General features: G+C 40.9%; 2 protein-coding genes across 3 annotated transcripts in view; both read left to right on the forward strand.

Moving 5' to 3' along the window:
* The window catches only part of kif22 (kinesin family member 22), an 8,767-nt gene extending 6,490 nt beyond the window's left edge, over positions 1 to 2,277 (forward strand). For both annotated transcript variants that reach the window (XM_073489398.1, XM_073489397.1), the window contains exons 10-13: positions 693 to 787; positions 1,075 to 1,275; positions 1,383 to 1,442; positions 2,090 to 2,277. In XM_073489398.1, the coding sequence (XP_073345499.1) occupies positions 693 to 787; positions 1,075 to 1,275; positions 1,383 to 1,442; positions 2,090 to 2,119 (386 nt within the window). In that variant the 3' untranslated portion in view covers positions 2,120 to 2,277. The remainder of the gene's footprint in view (positions 1 to 692; positions 788 to 1,074; positions 1,276 to 1,382; positions 1,443 to 2,089) is intronic.
* A 2,690-nt stretch (positions 2,278 to 4,967) lies between these two features.
* Positions 4,968 to 7,442, forward strand: prrt2 (proline-rich transmembrane protein 2). The gene is made up of 4 exons (XM_073489072.1): positions 4,968 to 5,196; positions 5,390 to 5,688; positions 6,324 to 6,453; positions 7,366 to 7,442. The coding sequence occupies exons 1-4, from the start codon at positions 4,968 to 4,970 to the stop codon at positions 7,380 to 7,382; spliced, it is 675 nt and encodes a 224-aa protein (XP_073345173.1). The 3' UTR covers positions 7,383 to 7,442.
* Positions 7,443 to 17,110: the final 9,668 nt, after the last annotated feature.

The raw sequence follows: 17,110 nt of genomic DNA on the forward strand, positions 1-17,110 counted from the left end.
CATACTTAAAATAAATAGGGTGCAGCATATCACCAGAATAATTGCTAACTGCTGCGAAATGTAGCTGCCATTAGCTAGTTAGCTCAATTAGCCGTGCAGCTAGAGATACAGACGAAGGAGCCTTGGACTCAGATGGGCTGGGCCAGCATGCTTACTTCAGTATATATCTCTATAATACGAAACAGACGCATGCTCACATTCTGTTGTTAATTTTAGTTACATTTTGAATGTTTTTAACAAAAGTTCTTACATATTGCACCTTTTTTAAAACTGCTTTTGAATGATAAAGTCCTATATTTAAAAATGACCTTGGAAAAACTTGATTCAGCATTGTGTAGTACTGTTGTTCATGTCACTCACTAATTCTGTTATGTTGAATCACTGAAGCTATTGACGAGCTGCAATGTGATCCAAGACCTCAGTCTACAATATAGGAGCCAGAGAATGTATCAAATGACGATGAGGAGGAATTATTTTTACACCCCTCAGCAGCTTGGAGAATGAGCCAGATAACTTACGTTGGCATTTGCCTTTGAAACATCATTAAACCCCAATGAAATATTATGTTATTGGATCTGTTTCAATACAAAATTGTGTTTGAAATCTAGTCTTCAGAGAATCTAATGGACTGTGTTTTAATATGTTGCGTTAAATGGATTTAATATTATTCTCTGTGGTTTCCTCCCACACAGTGTCGCCTCTTCAGCCTCTTCAGCAGCTTGCAGTGGTCAAGAAACAGTCAGTCTGCGTCAAGAGGAAGGAGAAGAAGCTTTCAGACCAGGTTGAGGTCAGCATCTGAGCCTCGACTGTGCTGCGCTTAGCTTGACACATCTGCAGAATTGCAAGCATCAGAAACGAGCTGACGTGGTGCATTAGCTTCAATTTGTTTTTTGACTCGACAGAAACTGCAAGTTCTCCAATTTATTAGGTCAAATTAACCTGCTTTCCAGACCACTACGGACAAATAAATGTTCTCAGTAAAAAAATAGACTTCCATGTACTGTAAGTTTTCTATAATTGTGTAAAATGCGGTTTTAAATCCAGGTTTTACACTATTTATCTTTTTACTCTCAGCCTCCAGATGGTAAAGAGAATATCATGGAGAGTGGCTGGGAGTCCCAACTAGACAACTCGATGCTGGAGCAGTCCAGACAGAAAATCTTGCAGGTTCTGAACACCGGTTCCCTAAAAGAGCTGAAGGGTCTGCAGCAGATCGGCGACAAGAAGGCGAAGCTCATCCTGGGCTGGAGGGAGATCCACGGTCACTTCACAAAGGTTAGTGTAGAGACTGTCCAGCTCAGATTGTCTTACTCACCCCACAACAACACCTTGTCCTCAGTGTTTTTGTCTATATATATCTAACATGATTTTTGGTTTTGCAGTTGGAGGATCTGGGAAAAGTTGAGGGTATGACAGAAAAGAGATTTTCCACCTTTATGAAGGTAAGACAAGTCTTCAGTTTAAAAAATAAAAAATAGCAATGCTTGCAGTATTTCTGTTCAGTTCTGTTCATGGTCATGTTGGTCAGTCAGTTGCTTCCCCACGGCGTCCAGACTAAAATATCTCAAATATTACATGGATTGCCTTGAAATATCAGTAAGCCGTGGACTTTTTCCACTAGTGATCCGATGAGGGTGATGATTGTGCTTCTGGGTGAAGTATCTCAGAAAGTCTTAAATGGTTGATATTTGGTACAGACGTCCCCCATAGAATAATTTGTTGTATCTTTTATAAACAGTTCATGTAGCACTCTGATCCAGTCAAAAATGATTTGATTAATAACTAAATACTTACAAAACAGAGACATTCCCATCATCCACAGCTGTACTTGGTGTTTGCTGTCAACATAAACTAAACTTTCCGACTCTGCTGCTGTCACTTTATTTTGTCATTTTGTCTTTAATTGCTCTTCTATAGGTTTGATGTTTACTTCTATTCTTATTTTAGTTCAACATACCTCCTATTATTTTATCTTTATTTACTTTCCCTATTTATCTGTACTCATTTCTCCTTATTGTGATCAATAAAGCCTTATCTTATCGGGCTCTGCATCATCTTGCTAATGTTTGTTTCTTTTTCACCTTTTCAGGCGAACATCCTGAGTGCCATGGGGAATTGATTTTTTTATTTTATTTTTTGATCAATGTATATAATTTCTATCTCAGAACCTTTTATTTGTCTTTTATGCTATGCTTGGTTTTATGATATTTTTGTAGTTACCACTGTGCTCCAGCTGGTGGCGCACTATTGCTTTTTTAATAAACGTTTCACATGTCATTGAATGTCTTGAGTGTTTATTTCATGATGATAATAAATAAATGTGGCTACACTTTTCACATATGGCTTGAACATCCCTTTACCCTTGAATCCTCTCTTGGATCAATCATCATCTTCTTGGGAGTATTTGTCGCCTGTTTTTGGGTTGAAAACCTAAACGGGCTAATTTGTGAACTCTTGTCCTTCATCCTTGGAAAAACTGCTGTGATGCAGCATCACTGAGCGAGCAAATATCTAGTGACAGAAGCTGGTATTTTTGGAGGGGTGAGGAGAGGAGGAGGATGCTATAATCCAGCTTCCCCTCCCTCCTCCCACATCACGTAGTCTGGTTGATTTCACTTTTCATTTCACACACACCCCTCCTCTCTGATCCACCCTGCCATCCTGGAGACTCCCTCTCCACCCATCCATCCATCCATCTATCCCTGCACACTGCGCTGGAGGAACAACAACAACCCGGTCGTCTCTCCAGGATATTCCCGGATCTTTTAGACGCTCGTCTGCAGACACATCGCGGCTGTAGAGGAAGATGCTCGCTGTCGTGTGATGCTGATTTGTTTTTGCACCTGAGGAGGAAAAAAAAAAAAACGTTTCCACGATGTCAAAGCCAGAGGCGCTCCGGCTGTGTTGAGACAGGCGCTGGAAGAATAATAATAAAAAAAGGTCAGTCTGATTTACCTTCATTGCCACCTTTTTATTATTATTAATCATTAATTAGTGTTACAATTCGGCCTTTGCGTTAAATGATCCAATGCATTTTTCTGCTTATCATTGCAATGTAGCATCTCCCATCCACTGAATACAAATCACCAGCAGCAGCAGGCTAATTAATAAGCACCCTCCTCCTCCTCTTCTTCTTCCTCCTTCACTCTTCCATCCCGAGTATTTTCCTTTGTCCTCATCCTCTCCTTTCTACCTTTTGTTCCGTGGCCACCATATGTCATTTCGCGCCTGTGTACACATGCAGAAATAATGGTATGTACACACCTGCACCGAGACCATGGCCGCTACTATCGTTTCAAAGCAGCCTCCATCTGCCATGCCTTTGTACTCCTCGTGTCATTGTGACCTGCTTTCCCCTTGTTACCTGATATAGACAGTCTGCTATTTTAATAATAAGAGCTTTGAGGCCTGATTTTCTGCAGGGACGTGCTTTGTGTTTAATGTTTACCTCCAGTCTATTTATTTACAATTCATCCTGTGACATAAGAGATGATTTAATTTTAAAGAGAGCATGAATATTACCTGAGTGGATTATAAAGAGGCTCATCCTGATATTGAGTCAGGATCCAAACTCTTAAATCGGCTAAAGCAGGATGTATTTAGGGACTGTCGGGAAGTTATTAGACTGATGAGCAGAGGCTGAACTTTGGACAACCTCCCCCAATATCTCTAACCTTTAATTATATAACATTAGGCTGTGGAACAAGACTTTCATGTGATGTATTTAGCAGAACCAGAGATGATGATATTACACTATTTCCTTCTTCATGGTCAAAACCTCACGCCTCCATTATTATTAAGGACGTAAAAGGAAGCTAACATTAGATACTATAACATTTATATAGGTAATGAAATGCCAAGTCGTAGGCACAGTTAGCTAGCTATGTAGCCACACGTGTGAATAAAGGGGCAATATGTAATAATTTTAGTTTAAAACAATAAAGAATTAACTAAAATTATCTTTTGAAGTTATGTTATGTTAACACAACCTCCCCAGTAGTCCTGGCTAGCTGCATGGCTAACTGAGCTAACAAGCTAACAATAGCTACAGTCATGGATGTTTACACAGAATACAGTTTGCAGCAGTTACCAGTTACTATGGTGATATGCTGCCCCTTTTTGTTTTTTTGGGACTATGAATTTAACAGGTGGCCACTTCTTACATATTGCACCTTTAAGGCAAATGTTAGCTTTAAAATAAATGAAGGTTAAAGTGCATCAAGCTAGCTGCATACATTAACCTACAGCATTGCACACGAGCGTGGGCATGAGGACATGTCACGGTAATGGGAGCGACATGAGGCAGGCAGCTGAGACGTTCAACCACCGTCAAGGTTAAGAAATGATCTGGTCCAGTTTAGCAGGGTCTGAAAACGTATTACAAGACTCTACTGGCATGAATATAGAAAATACATGTTGTTTGTGCTTTTTTGGAGCAGTCCAAATCCAAATTAGGGGGGTCATACGCCCCCGATCTCCCCGGTAATTCAAAACCTTGCATTTTAGTTGGAGACTCTGGTGTGTTATGATAGAAGCAACTTGTGTAGGTTTTGCGTATCTCCCTTTTGGAGCAACAATGCAAATGTTTTTACATAGCCAGTGGTACTCCACAGGGGCTGTAAACAGACTTAGCAATGGAATTAGCAGTTGCTCAAATTATGGAAAACTTCACAAATAATGCATCCTGTTCATCGAATATCCAAGCCATTCCTCTTATTTTTGAATCAAGAGCTGTGAATGTCACTTTCTTTGAAATGTGATTTTTTTTTGTAGTCCTGCTAACAAACCAACAAACAGACACGGGTGAAAACACCCACCTGAATAATTTGTGTACAGTCCCTAAACTGATTTCAGGGAGAAACTTTTGTTTACCAAGTTGGTAAAAACCATTTTCTAACCCCCAGGTGTAACTACAGGGAGCACAACCAAGACCGGACCACAAACAGAGGCTTCATCTTGCTGTCAGCATGGCTGTGAACATGATGCCATGTCCCGGCATTTGGCCAGGGGAGGAACAACCATCGCTGTTGGATGAGGAGGGCTCTCTAGCGAGCCAAGCCCCCATCTCTGAGCCATGCCTTCCAGTCAGAGGTGAACAAATCATCCAAAGCGGCAGCAGCCCGGCCGGCACAAGGCCTCCCCGCAGCAAATCCAAAGGAGAACTAGTCATAGTCATCAACGAGAAGCTGAAGAACAGTAAGTGACTGAGTTTGACCTCATATTTAAGGCAGCAGGGTGGGTGGAGGTGGGGGTAAAACAGCTGCTGAGTCAGCTCACCGCGGGCAAGTCAGACTCCAGTGCATGAAAAAGCTCCTGGGAGGGCGCACACACATTTAGCTCCTGCAGTGTTTTAAACATTCGCCCGTCCTTTTCGTCCCCTCATGTGTAGGTAACGGGATCCACTCGGCGCCTGCAGAGAGCACCTCGCCGGTCATCTCCTCTCCCCCCAGAAGACAGCACTCCATCTCTTACCCCCATCATCACGGCAAGACCAGGAAGGGGAGCAGGGCGAGCTCCATCGGCTACACCGCCTTCTCGCCCAGGCCGTCGATTTCCCGCCACTCCAGCATCGCCACCAACCCGCCCTTGGACCGGACCAAAGTTAAAGACTACCTCCTGCTGTCCGTGCTTGCCTGCTTCTGCCCCGTCTGGCCCATAAACATTGTGGGATTTGTCTACTCCATCATGGTACGAACTGGATGTTTTGGCTTGTTTCTGACCATTTTTCTGTTTTCAATAAACCATATTCACATGGTGGCCATTTTCCTCTGACATCGCACCCAGGGGGGGATCCCAAATGTTGTTCTGCTGGGATCCAGGTAGCCAGTCCTACAAAGACAGGGATTCTGACCAACTGTGAACATTTCACTGCTTCCTGATTGATCAGCAAGTAAAGAAGACAACGGGTAGTGAAAAATCCAGAGGGACATTGGGCCGTAATTCAAGATAAAACAATATTGAATATTTGATAACCCCTTAGCTAACGTTAGCATTCAAACACTTTCTAGCTGCCAGTGTTACACGATAGATGTAAACTGACCGGTTGAACGCTAACATTAGCTAATGGGTTATCAAATGTGTTGTTTTATCTTGAAAGACGGTCAAATTTCCCTCCAGATGTTCACTATCCATTAAAATGGTAACGGTAAAATGATCACAATTTGTCAGATTCTCAACACTTAGGCAACTTGCAACTGGAGTCACAGTAATGCAACACTAATTGAGCACTCAAGCATGACGTTAGCAGAAAATGGCCATCGTTATAACCATTGTTATTTGTCCATGTGACCCGAGCTAACAGATGGTTGAATCTTCTCCCTCAGTCCAAGAACAGTCTCGAGCAGGGAAACCTGGATGGCGCCGTTCGTCTGGGACGCGTGGCCAAGATGCTCTCCGTGGTGTCACTAGTAGGAGGGACGGTCATTATCATCGCCTGCATTGTCAACCTGGCCAGTGAGTGTCCCAAATCTGACCTTTAAATCTTCCCCTCCCTTCCTTTTTACCCTCTGTGTAGTTAAGAACAGCTGATTCGTCCCCCTGAACATTTTTGTGTCCCTTGAATCCTGATCGTCGTGGCCCAAAAACCCACTACTGTCACTGTTTCTTCCATCACGATACAGCATTTACCTCCGTAATCCCTGAGACTCTTTCCATCCGTGTTTGCGTAACATTGCACTAGTTACAATGCCTGCACACGTCTTTCTACACTGCAGCACTTTAGCCTTCAGGGACTGCGTCAACGCTACACAAACATCAGAACATATTAATCACATTTGCATCAGTCAAATCTACATTTTATGACGTGTTTCTTTTCCCATTTGCACGGGTGGCCCCCAGCCTCCAGCTGTAACCGACTGCATGCCTCGGACTGCTGTGTGTGATGCGTGTAGTCTGCTGTCTGTTGTACGCCTTGCCCTGTTTGCTTGTACACAATGTGAAGTCTTGTTGCCCCTGTACCACATGTATATTTAATGTGTGAGTTGTTGACATGCTCACAAGACAAATAAATATAGTGACATGTAAAGAAAGGGACTAGTATTTGTCTTTTTGCACTGTATGGTTAACATAAGCTCGAAGGGTCAGTCAGTTAAATGCTTCTTTGCCTTTTCACTTCATTTGAAGCAGATCTTTTTTTGAATGCACACAGCCTGTTGGGTCTCATTAATCCAAGAGATGTCCTCATTAACTTAACGACTGGCAGAGCAATTGTACACACGAGTTGAGTTTAAGGGTTCTGGGACTTGAACGATCCTTGTTTTTCTCATTATATATCCGTCCTCTGTGGTCTGTGAAAGTGTATACATCCATATTAAGTTGCAGTGATCCATAGCTCTCCAACTAATACGCTTCCTCTTCTTTTTTTAGTAAATGTGAAAACCTGAGTTTCATCCCAGGATGAAACTGGATAAGGCAACTGACCGTCTGGCCCGCACCTGCACCACCGTCTTTACCGCCTAGTCATTACCTGGATGTGTGACAAATATGCATCCGATATTATACAGTGCTTACTTATATTTCTGTAAATCTATATAAATCCCTTTTGCTAATGGATGAAAAATAAAATATGCAAATGCTGCTGCTCTGAGTCAAGGGAGGGAGGGGGGGGGGGGTGGATTTGTCCGTCTGATGTTAGATGGAGAAGGGAGAAGACAGTCTAATCAGTCCCTTCGTATTCTGGTCAACACATTCAGAACGATCCTCAAGAACTCTTGGCCATCATCGCCCGCAGAACTGACTCAGACGAGGTGGACTGGAAAATATGGGGGCCCCCGTGGAGGTGGTTATGGGCAGGATTGCCTCAAAGCGAGTCCCAACAAAATGTCCGCCAAGTCCATCCTCCACTGCACCGAACGACAGGACCGCATCAGACTTCCAGCTTGCCGTTAAATCCCCTCGGACACGTGGAGGGGCTCTGGGATTTGTGTTGCGTTGGATTCACAGAGAAATTCACCCACTTCCCTTCACAGAGATGAAACACTTTCAAATCACTGTATGTCCTCTACGTTTTCAGAATCTCTCCTCTGTGTGCTCCTCATGACTTCCTGCCATACATCTTGTCTTTGACTGTACGGGTGGCAAAAGAGGATGAAAAAGAGAGGCTTACCAAGGACTGGCTATGGGTGCTAAAACGGAAGGGGATTATGGAAAGTCTCACACAGAAGGCAGAGTCATCACTGCAAGGAAAAATATGTGCCAAAAAAAGAATTTAGAGGGGAAAGTTGTCTTGTCTTTTCAAAGACCCAACTCTGATCACAGAATTGCTGTTGTAGAAAAAGTGTTTTTACTCTGCCGCACCTTTACTGTGTATCCGCTCGACACCACTGACCACTGTGAGGAAAAGGGGTACACGTTCACGTCAAAAAAAATGTAGCAAGATACAGTGAAGCTAAGCTAAGCTATGCTACGTCATCTATAACCTATCTTTTGATAATGTTTGTAAAACAGTTTCATAATGGGATGCTTTGGAGTGCTGTGCCGCAGTTGACAGATGGCGGTTGTATTGTGTGCTAATGGCCTTCACTATTTGGTTAACAAATGATATAGCTTGTTGCTGCATCCACAGGGAGCCTGTACTTTCAAACCAGACAGATTGTGGCACTTTCAACCCTTCAAAAACAGAGATGAACAACTAAATATCTGCCCATTATGTTGTCACACACAGTAGGATGCTGTCTTGTGATGGTTAATTTCTAAAAACTGGTTCAGGGGACCATGGTTTTATGGGTTTGAAATATGAATAGAACTAATTTTAAAACCTGATTATTATTATTATTATTATTATTATTATTATTATTATCTCCTATGTATCCTTAACTAACCTCTTTATCTACCTGTGATTCTCACTGTGATCTGAAACAACTGGGATTCATCAAGAATGGATCAAACTCCTTATTTATTATTTTATTGTGGTTTTTGAATCATGTACAGAAACGCCACAATTTCTCATGAGTTCACACCTGCAGACTATTTTCTGTATTGATTAATATGGCTTTTTTCCCCCTCTGTTAGTACTTAATATGTACATTTAATTGTAATCAACAGTTGATGTGTTCTGCAGATATAAATCTCAATATTGTGATAATTCTGTAGTTGATATGAGTTAGCATTTAAGTAGTTATGATCTAAAGTAGGCACAGAAACTGTCGGCAGTCGTTGTATTACCACCTGGCTTCTATAATCTCTGTGGTTATTGGCATGTTGTGCATTTTTTATTAATGTATGATGATAGAAGTTGACAATTACAAAGAAAAGCTGGCACTTGGAATATTATGACTTCTGCAGCACATTCATAATAAAGACACAATGCATGCAACATGTTGTCAGTGTCGTTTTGAAGAGATAAAGAGCAGCGGTGGAGATTAAAGAGATTTGGTTTTTGTTGGAGAGAATGAGTGTCAAAAGTGAGAGATATCCAGAGAGCTTAGCCACTAAGTCACAGATGAGAGCAAAATAAAATCAGGAGAAGAATTAATGTAGTTGTCCGCACTGTGATAGTGTGTAAGCTGCAGGGATTGAAAGCGCATGCTGTTGTAAGGCAGTGGAGCAGAGACAGCAGGAAGAGCAAAGTGCTGAAGGGAGAGGCCCCGAGCCAAGGAAATGCACTGTGATGAGAGCTAAAGCCTCAGATGACTTCGACAAAATCAAAGCAAAATATCCCTCATTATTTTCTCTGAGGTTCTCCAAATCCTCAAAGAAGCTATTACTATCGGCTGCTCACTGCTCAGACTGTCCTATTTTATGATATTGGGCATCCTGACTAGAGCAGTTTTTGGAGGGAAAAATAAAAACAGGGATGAACATTTAAAGGCTGCTGTGCTCTGCAATGGCCAACTGATACATTAACATTTTCAAACCATTTATTTCAACTAGCACTGAAACAATTAGTTGATTGGTGACTGGGAATCGATAATCAATCAGCCCCTCAGCTAACGTCAGCATTCAACCACTGCCTAGCTAGCATTACCATTTGATTAAACTCAGTGAGTTTTACTTGCCGTGGCCAACTGATACAATAACAACGTCACACCATTTATTTCAACTAGCGTTGCAACGAGTCGTCGACAGGATACAGATAATGATTAAATGTTTACTGTTTAAGGAGCAGGACTGAGTCGACATTCATCCCTGTGGTTTAGTGGTTGTACTTCTTAGCTACATGCTAACATGCTCACAGTGACCTGCTAATGTTTAGTAGGTATAATTTTTACCATGTTAGTTTAGTGTGTTAGCATGCTAACATTTACTAGTTAGCACTTAACAAAAAGCACAGCTGGGGCTGATAGGAATGACATTAATTTGAAAATATTTGGTTATAAATCAAAGTACTTTTTCACAACTTCATTTTACTAGCATGGCTAAAAACAATGCTAACCCTAGTTCAGACTTCTGAAATGTGACTATGTTGTGCTTTGTCTTACATTACTGTGAACCGACTATCTTTGGGTTTCTAGACTGTCAGTCGGATAAAACAGGATATTTGCAGACGACTTGTATTCTGATGTTGGTAACTCTTCATAAGAACTACCATCAATAAAAGAAGTAAATACATGGTTAATTAAACTTTATTTATTGGTTTCACTGCTAACAAACAATAAAACGCTTTATAAACCATTTATTTTGCAACTCTATAATGTCCATTCAGATAATTTTTTATTGATAAACTAAACAGTATTATACACATCAATGCAACTTTACGATAGAAAATGCCTAATAAATGTTTCATAAAGCATTTCATTTATTTCATTCAAGTTTAATTAGCCATCATTTTACCATTTGTAAATGATGGTTATTATTCAGTGTTACTCTCTTGTTTTATAGATCTGACTTTCAATCCTGGCTCTGCATGTTATAGATGTTTCCCTGCTCCAACACACCTGATTCAAATGAATGGGTTGTTATGAGGCTTCAGCAGAGCTTGATGACGAGCAGGGTACTGGCCACCAGGACCAGGATGGAAAAACTCCGTTATAGACCTAATTGTTAATCAGGAAATGGAGAAAACAATCAGCAGGTTCATCAATAATGACTTATGACAATAATATAATAATAATCATGAGTTGTTGTTGCTGTTGCATGGAAATGATAATAAAAATAACATCATGGGCTTGATAAAGAGATGTGCTGCTCCCAGTAAAGAGAGTGTTCTGTTGTAATAGTGAACATAAAACACAATAGACTGTACGCACGAAGTAAACGCACTTTTATGAAAGCAGAACTTGCTCAAAGGGGACCTTCAAGCGCTCACAGCGGAAAAAAATCAACTTCAGTAGCAGAAATATAACATCTGACAACAGCAGATTCTCCCTCACCAATGTTAACATTTCTGACAGCAAAAGGTAAATTTCTCTGTACTCAGCTAATTTAACAGTAGGTTTACAGGAGAGTACGGCTCGGGCGAGGATCAGCACATCAGACAGGGTCACATCCAGATGCAGTAAGTGGGTCAGGGATTATCCAGCTGGGTCACATAAACACGGAGGCTGTGAGTCAACTTGGCAGCGTTTGGATGCATCATGATCATCCTGTCAGTCCGCATAGCGACTAACAGTGTAATGAGATACACTGACCTGTGGCGATGCTGCTCTATTAGTGCCTGCTTGATTTGGAAAGAGAACCAGAGCTGATAGAAAATCATTATCAGTGTGAATTAATGTTGGAATGGATTGTTGTGGATCTTCAATTTGGAGAGAGGAAGTACTTGTTATTGAAACTCAAACATTTTTTTAATAGGACACAAACTTCAAACATCAGAGAACGAGTCTTAGAATTAAAGGCTCGCTTTGAGAAGGATCCAGCTGTGTGGTAAACACAGTTATCAGTCAACAGTCAGAGGGGCTTTTTCATTTGGCATCACTACAGTGAATTTGATTGTTTTCAATGACAATGTTTTTTATCTGACACACGTTTGTTATCAAAAACTGTCAAAACTATTACCAATTTTCACAGCTTATATTTCGGCGTGTTGTAGCAGGAATAAGCACCGGTGCAACTATTAACTTTAATTACGACTGTTGTCCATTCGGCTGCTCCAGTTTCAGGATCGTGTTTTGAATGCTGGCTCAGTGTCAGGTCGTACTAATAGACCTACATGGAATGGAGCCATAATTAATATCATTTGTTACATCTGTGCTCTTTCAGCTATGAATTGGGGTAAAGTGTCTGCTGTCGATCGGCAGACATTTTGACACGGCACAGCAGGAAAAGCACAGGTGTTTCTAGCAACTATGACTCTGTACTTTTCAAATGTCCCAGTGAGTCGTGACAGTGAGTCAGCATGAACAACACCAGGGCCCTGACACTGAAGCAGGAGTGGAATTCGGCCATCATTCATTTTATTATTTACACCTGTGATTTTCCAAGTATAAACGGCTTATTGTTGACTGTTGCTTTTCACTTAATGTGTGATGGGTTTGTCGTGTAAAACAAGGTTTTCATCAGACTTCTTTGGCTCAAATGTTTTCAAGCATAATCTACTTTTTTTGTTTTTAACAAGCAAATTAATAATTAATGCAATCTGTCATCAGTGACTGGTTTGCCATCTACCTCCTTATGTTTGTCACCAAGTGAGAGTGAAATTAATGATGAATTATTTATCCTCATCATTCCCAGTAGCGACAGTGAGTCTGTGTGTGTGTGTGTGTGTGTGTGTGCGTGTGTGCTTATACTTGCAACATAGTGGGGACTGGAGGTTTGTAACCACAAAGTGAGGACATTTTTAGAAAGTGGCTGGTCTTCACAAATTGAGAGGGCTGTTTGAAGGTAAAGAAGGTAGAGGTTTGTTTTAAGGTCAGTGAAGGGGCCAGTGAATGCATCATGTCGATCAGGCTCCTCAAGTATATAAGTACAAGTACGTGTGTGTATAGTATGTGTCGTGGCAAAATGTGACTCACAATGGATTCACCTTGCAGCAAAAACTACCACAGAAGCAGTTTCCGGTACTTTGCCAGGTGGTTATGTGTCTGTCTGTCTGTCTGAGAAGAGATTTCTGTCACCGCAACAGCTTCACAACCGTGTAAGATGTAGTCTTTAAACTTTACATGTGTGTAGTTGAGATACAAATGAAGGCAGAGCTTGAAGATGGGTGGCGTCTCATGTTATAATGTACTAATGTACTACTGGGTGGTCATGGGCCAGAACGTGAGCAGCTGGTGTGATCCCATTGCAAGATGGTCCCTAGTTTTTATGTGAGCTCATCAGTGTTAAACTAACTACATTTTACCATGCACCTCATAGCCAAGTGGACACAAACATCACAACTTTTTATCACAGGGACACTTTCAGTCTATATAATGACGTCGTAGCAAATGGTGTGCGACATTCATGTATTTTGTATTAACTTTAATGGCTGGGGTAACACATGTCTAATTGTTATTAACAGCAATTTACAACAGTTTGAGAACACTTTGCGCTACAGCAGACAGCAAACTTGAACACCAACATAATATAGGTCAAAGCAGCCACAGTAACTACAGTCAACAACAGCAGGGAGATGAAGAGAGAGAGAAATTCCCCAGACTCCCTTTGAAAATAACTCAAATGTGTGAGTTGTTGAGTTAGGAGAAACTTTCTGAACGTTGTGAAACGCTTACTATGACAAATTCATAATTATTTGGGCCTTCTTGTAATTTCGGCGAGTGTTATACATTAGGTCTATTGATGTCTTTTACAAGAGAGACCTGATTGTGTTGTTAAATGCCTGGTTTGAAGGCTCTGTTTCCAAAAGGAGTTTGTCTCCAAAATGACTTCTTAGCTGTGTGTGTAGTAGGAAATACAGTTTTTCCATCTTCAGAAGGAGGCAATTGTCCCTTCTGAGCAGGTCATTGTGATTCTGCACTCATATGCATGTGAAGAAAGAGCGACAGGTGATTTAGGTAATCTGTGCAAATCCACTTATGAACTGGGTCATAATTGAGTACCTTTATAATATCTGCATGAGGCTTAATTGAAATGTGATGTGAGCTTCAGGCTCATGTTTGGCCCATTATTACTGTACAGCCCTACTGCCACACTTCCACAACTTTTCATCACAGTCCTGGCTAGGTGGCAGTAATGTCCTTATTACTGGCTCTTTAATGAAAACGACCCATCATCACAGGCTGGGTTTGTCCCTCTGTGGTGAAATATCTCTATAATATTTCTATCAAGGCTCTTAGTTTGTCTGCATTATCCAAGAGGGACTTCATATTATTGCATCTTTATTCCTCTTTCTATCTTTTATCTTCAGTAGCGTCACAGCAGCAGCCTTTTCACACACTAACTTGTTTATTATGCGGCTGGTTTTATTGTTATGAGATGACCATGCAAAGATTTATTCAGCTGTTTGTAGCTTTAATAGAGTCACCAACTGTAACTCTCCAACACGGGGTGAAAAGGAGATGTAGGAGTGACTGTTTATTCAAATCAAAACCATTTCGGGGCATCAGACAGCCAGATGGTTGGTGCTGATATTCACCATTCTGTGACATGGTGTGCTACCAGTATCCTTCTTCACTATCCAATATGTGTTTTCTCACTCAGCAGTCACGCTGGCGCTTGTTCCTGCAGAGAGGACACAGCTTGGGTTTAAATAAATGTTTGTGGTTTCACATAAATCTGCTAAACCACTGGATTTTAGATTAATCCCCCCTGAGCAAAAAATAACTACTATAATTTTTGGCTGTATTAGAGTCTGACTGCATCACTAGAAAGAGCGCTTTCTGTGTTGTACTTTGAAGCATCTTCTTTTAAGGTCATCGCACGTCTTATTGCGATAAATCCTTCCTTTTCTAAGATGTTACTGAAGCCTCTGAGACTGTTGATTATTTGAATTTATTAATATTATCACTAGGTTTTTATCTTCAGTGTCGTATTTGGTGCAAATCCACCTCAGAATGGGTGAAAAATGAATGTTTACTGTCCTCAGATGTCCCCCCTCATTTTTTACAGTAATCTCACGTTTGGATCCTCGAACAAACTCAGCAGCTCAGTCCTCCTTCCTGCAGCTTCCTGAGATTAGATCTCTTTTTTTTTTTTTTTATCTGCAAGGATTCATTCATGTTGTTTATTTCATCTGGACCTGGACTTTTGCAATGTTCTGTATCTGTGTTTACATAAACACATTTTGAATGGCTTCACAAAACCATAGACATACGTTTCAATAAGAAAGTTTGTGTGTAACGCCAGTTTTTTTTATCAGTACAGTTGCTGAGTGTAGATTTTCAGAACATCACCTTGTGCAGGCTCAAAAAGAAGCCTGCATTTCTTTAAACAAGATACGAGGCTACAGCGATGCTTGCAACTTTATGAAGTTTTACAAGGTGCAGTGGTACTTTGCACAGTTTCAACCTGAGCCTGCTGTCCCTCTTACCAATCTGTTTGCAATACACTGAACATTGTAAAGCGATCATAAGGCAGAACTCTGTTAATCCTTAAGGAGTGTTAGACTGGATAAAACAGGGCTTATATCAGCATATAATCACATATATGTATAGTAATAATAATATATTGTATGTATTGCAGCTGTTTTAGTGACTTAGTGTCTTTCTCGAGGAAAAAGATCTTTCTGTTCTACGGCACGACTTTGATTTGTTGAAGTTAGCGGTGATTTATTTGCCTCTCCTTTTCCAAACAGCGTCTACGGGCCAGTTCTCAGATGGTTCCGTGTAATAAACCAGAATCTAGTAGCTGTGAAGACATTTCACTCAAACCCTGAAAATGTCAATGTCATGGTGGCGCTAGAGGAAAAGTCAGGGGATCACCAGTCATTAGGAGTCCTCCTGTGGGGACCATGAATCATGAATGTCTGCACTAGATTTTAATGGCAACCCATCTCATAGTTGTTTAGACGTGTGTCAGAATGGTGAACCAACCAACAAACTAACCCACACTGCCATCTAGCTTTAATTTTGAACCATTTCATTGTTTGTGTTTTATGTTTCATGTCATTATTGCTGATTATACCTGTATAATCACCATTTTTAGTTGTAGTTGTATAAGTATTAGGGGTATCACCTACATTACGTAAGACAGTGTGAGTCCAGTGACAGGATCTGCAGAGGACAAACATCTATGGTGTTTGTTAGCCTGCTCAAGAGCACAGGGAAGAACAAACTGTGACTAAGATGAAACAGTAGTAGCCTCCTCTGATTTCACAAAGAGTCTTCTTTCCCACTCAGGATACATGAGAAAATGCACACTAATCAGAAACTGTAGAGCTGCAAAGAGCTCGATGTGTTTTTATTCTATTTAAAATGTAGACCGTCTCTGTCCCGACGTCTATGACTCTGCTCCTGAGTCAGACACTCGGACAGCTCACGGTCAGCCTCACAGCGTGATGCTCTGTCCATGATGTGGGACACTGAGCAGCAGTGCGTTCATCAGAAACATCCAGATGTCCTAATGCTGATGACGCTGACCTCTGACCTCCTTGTCTAATGAAACAAGTAAACAGAATATTCAATATCCATGTCACGGGATCATCTAATGAATAAATTTAGCAATAGATAGATGGACAGACAGACAAATTAGTTGCTCATTAGTGAAATTCAGACACCAAAAACATATTTAGCTACTGTTCTCTCAGCCATGTGATTCAAGCCACTAATTTCCCTAAAAGTACATTTAACATTAATCCAGTTTGTCAAATTACACCACTTAAAAATGAACCACTTCCCAGAGGAAAATTACCATAGTAACACAGGATATTCCTGGAAAAAAGCCCTGAAAAAATCCTATGAAGGGAAATCACTGGAAAATGGATATTCCTGACTCTTCTTCAGTGAATTTTGCTTGAGCCAGCTTACAAACAATCAATGAATAAATGCTTTATTCATGATGAATAAATAAAGCAGGCGATAAATATGTCAATGCCATAAAGTCAGTGGCCTTCTTGGGAACATTTCTGTGAGAATTCCTGGAGTCATGGTACATTCATACATACAATAAAATCCCCATAGGAATGGGAAAATTCCCTACGAATGTCAGACAAGAGGCTGCAGTTGCGGACCCTGAAGGGTAGGTGGCAGTGTTGGCTTTATTGGATTTGCCACTGAGCCGCACGTAAACAGAAGAGATTCAGAGAGGCCACTTTGGAACCACAGAGCAAACATGACAGAAATTCAGGGCTGCACAC

This window comes from Pagrus major, chromosome 20 (assembly GCF_040436345.1).
Source record: "Pagrus major chromosome 20, Pma_NU_1.0".
Taxonomy (NCBI): domain Eukaryota; kingdom Metazoa; phylum Chordata; class Actinopteri; order Spariformes; family Sparidae; genus Pagrus; species Pagrus major.

Excerpts from the sequence above, each read along its gene's own strand:
- prrt2 (XM_073489072.1), top strand. The coding sequence starts at position 4,968 with ATGGCTGTGAACATGATGCCATGTCCCGGCATTTGGCCAGGGGAGGAA. Across the intron at positions 5,197-5,389 it reads CAACGAGAAGCTGAAGAACA|GTAACGGGATCCACTCGGCG; the intron begins GTAAGTGACTGA and ends CCTCATGTGTAG. Across the intron at positions 5,689-6,323 it reads GATTTGTCTACTCCATCATG|TCCAAGAACAGTCTCGAGCA; the intron begins GTACGAACTGGA and ends CTTCTCCCTCAG.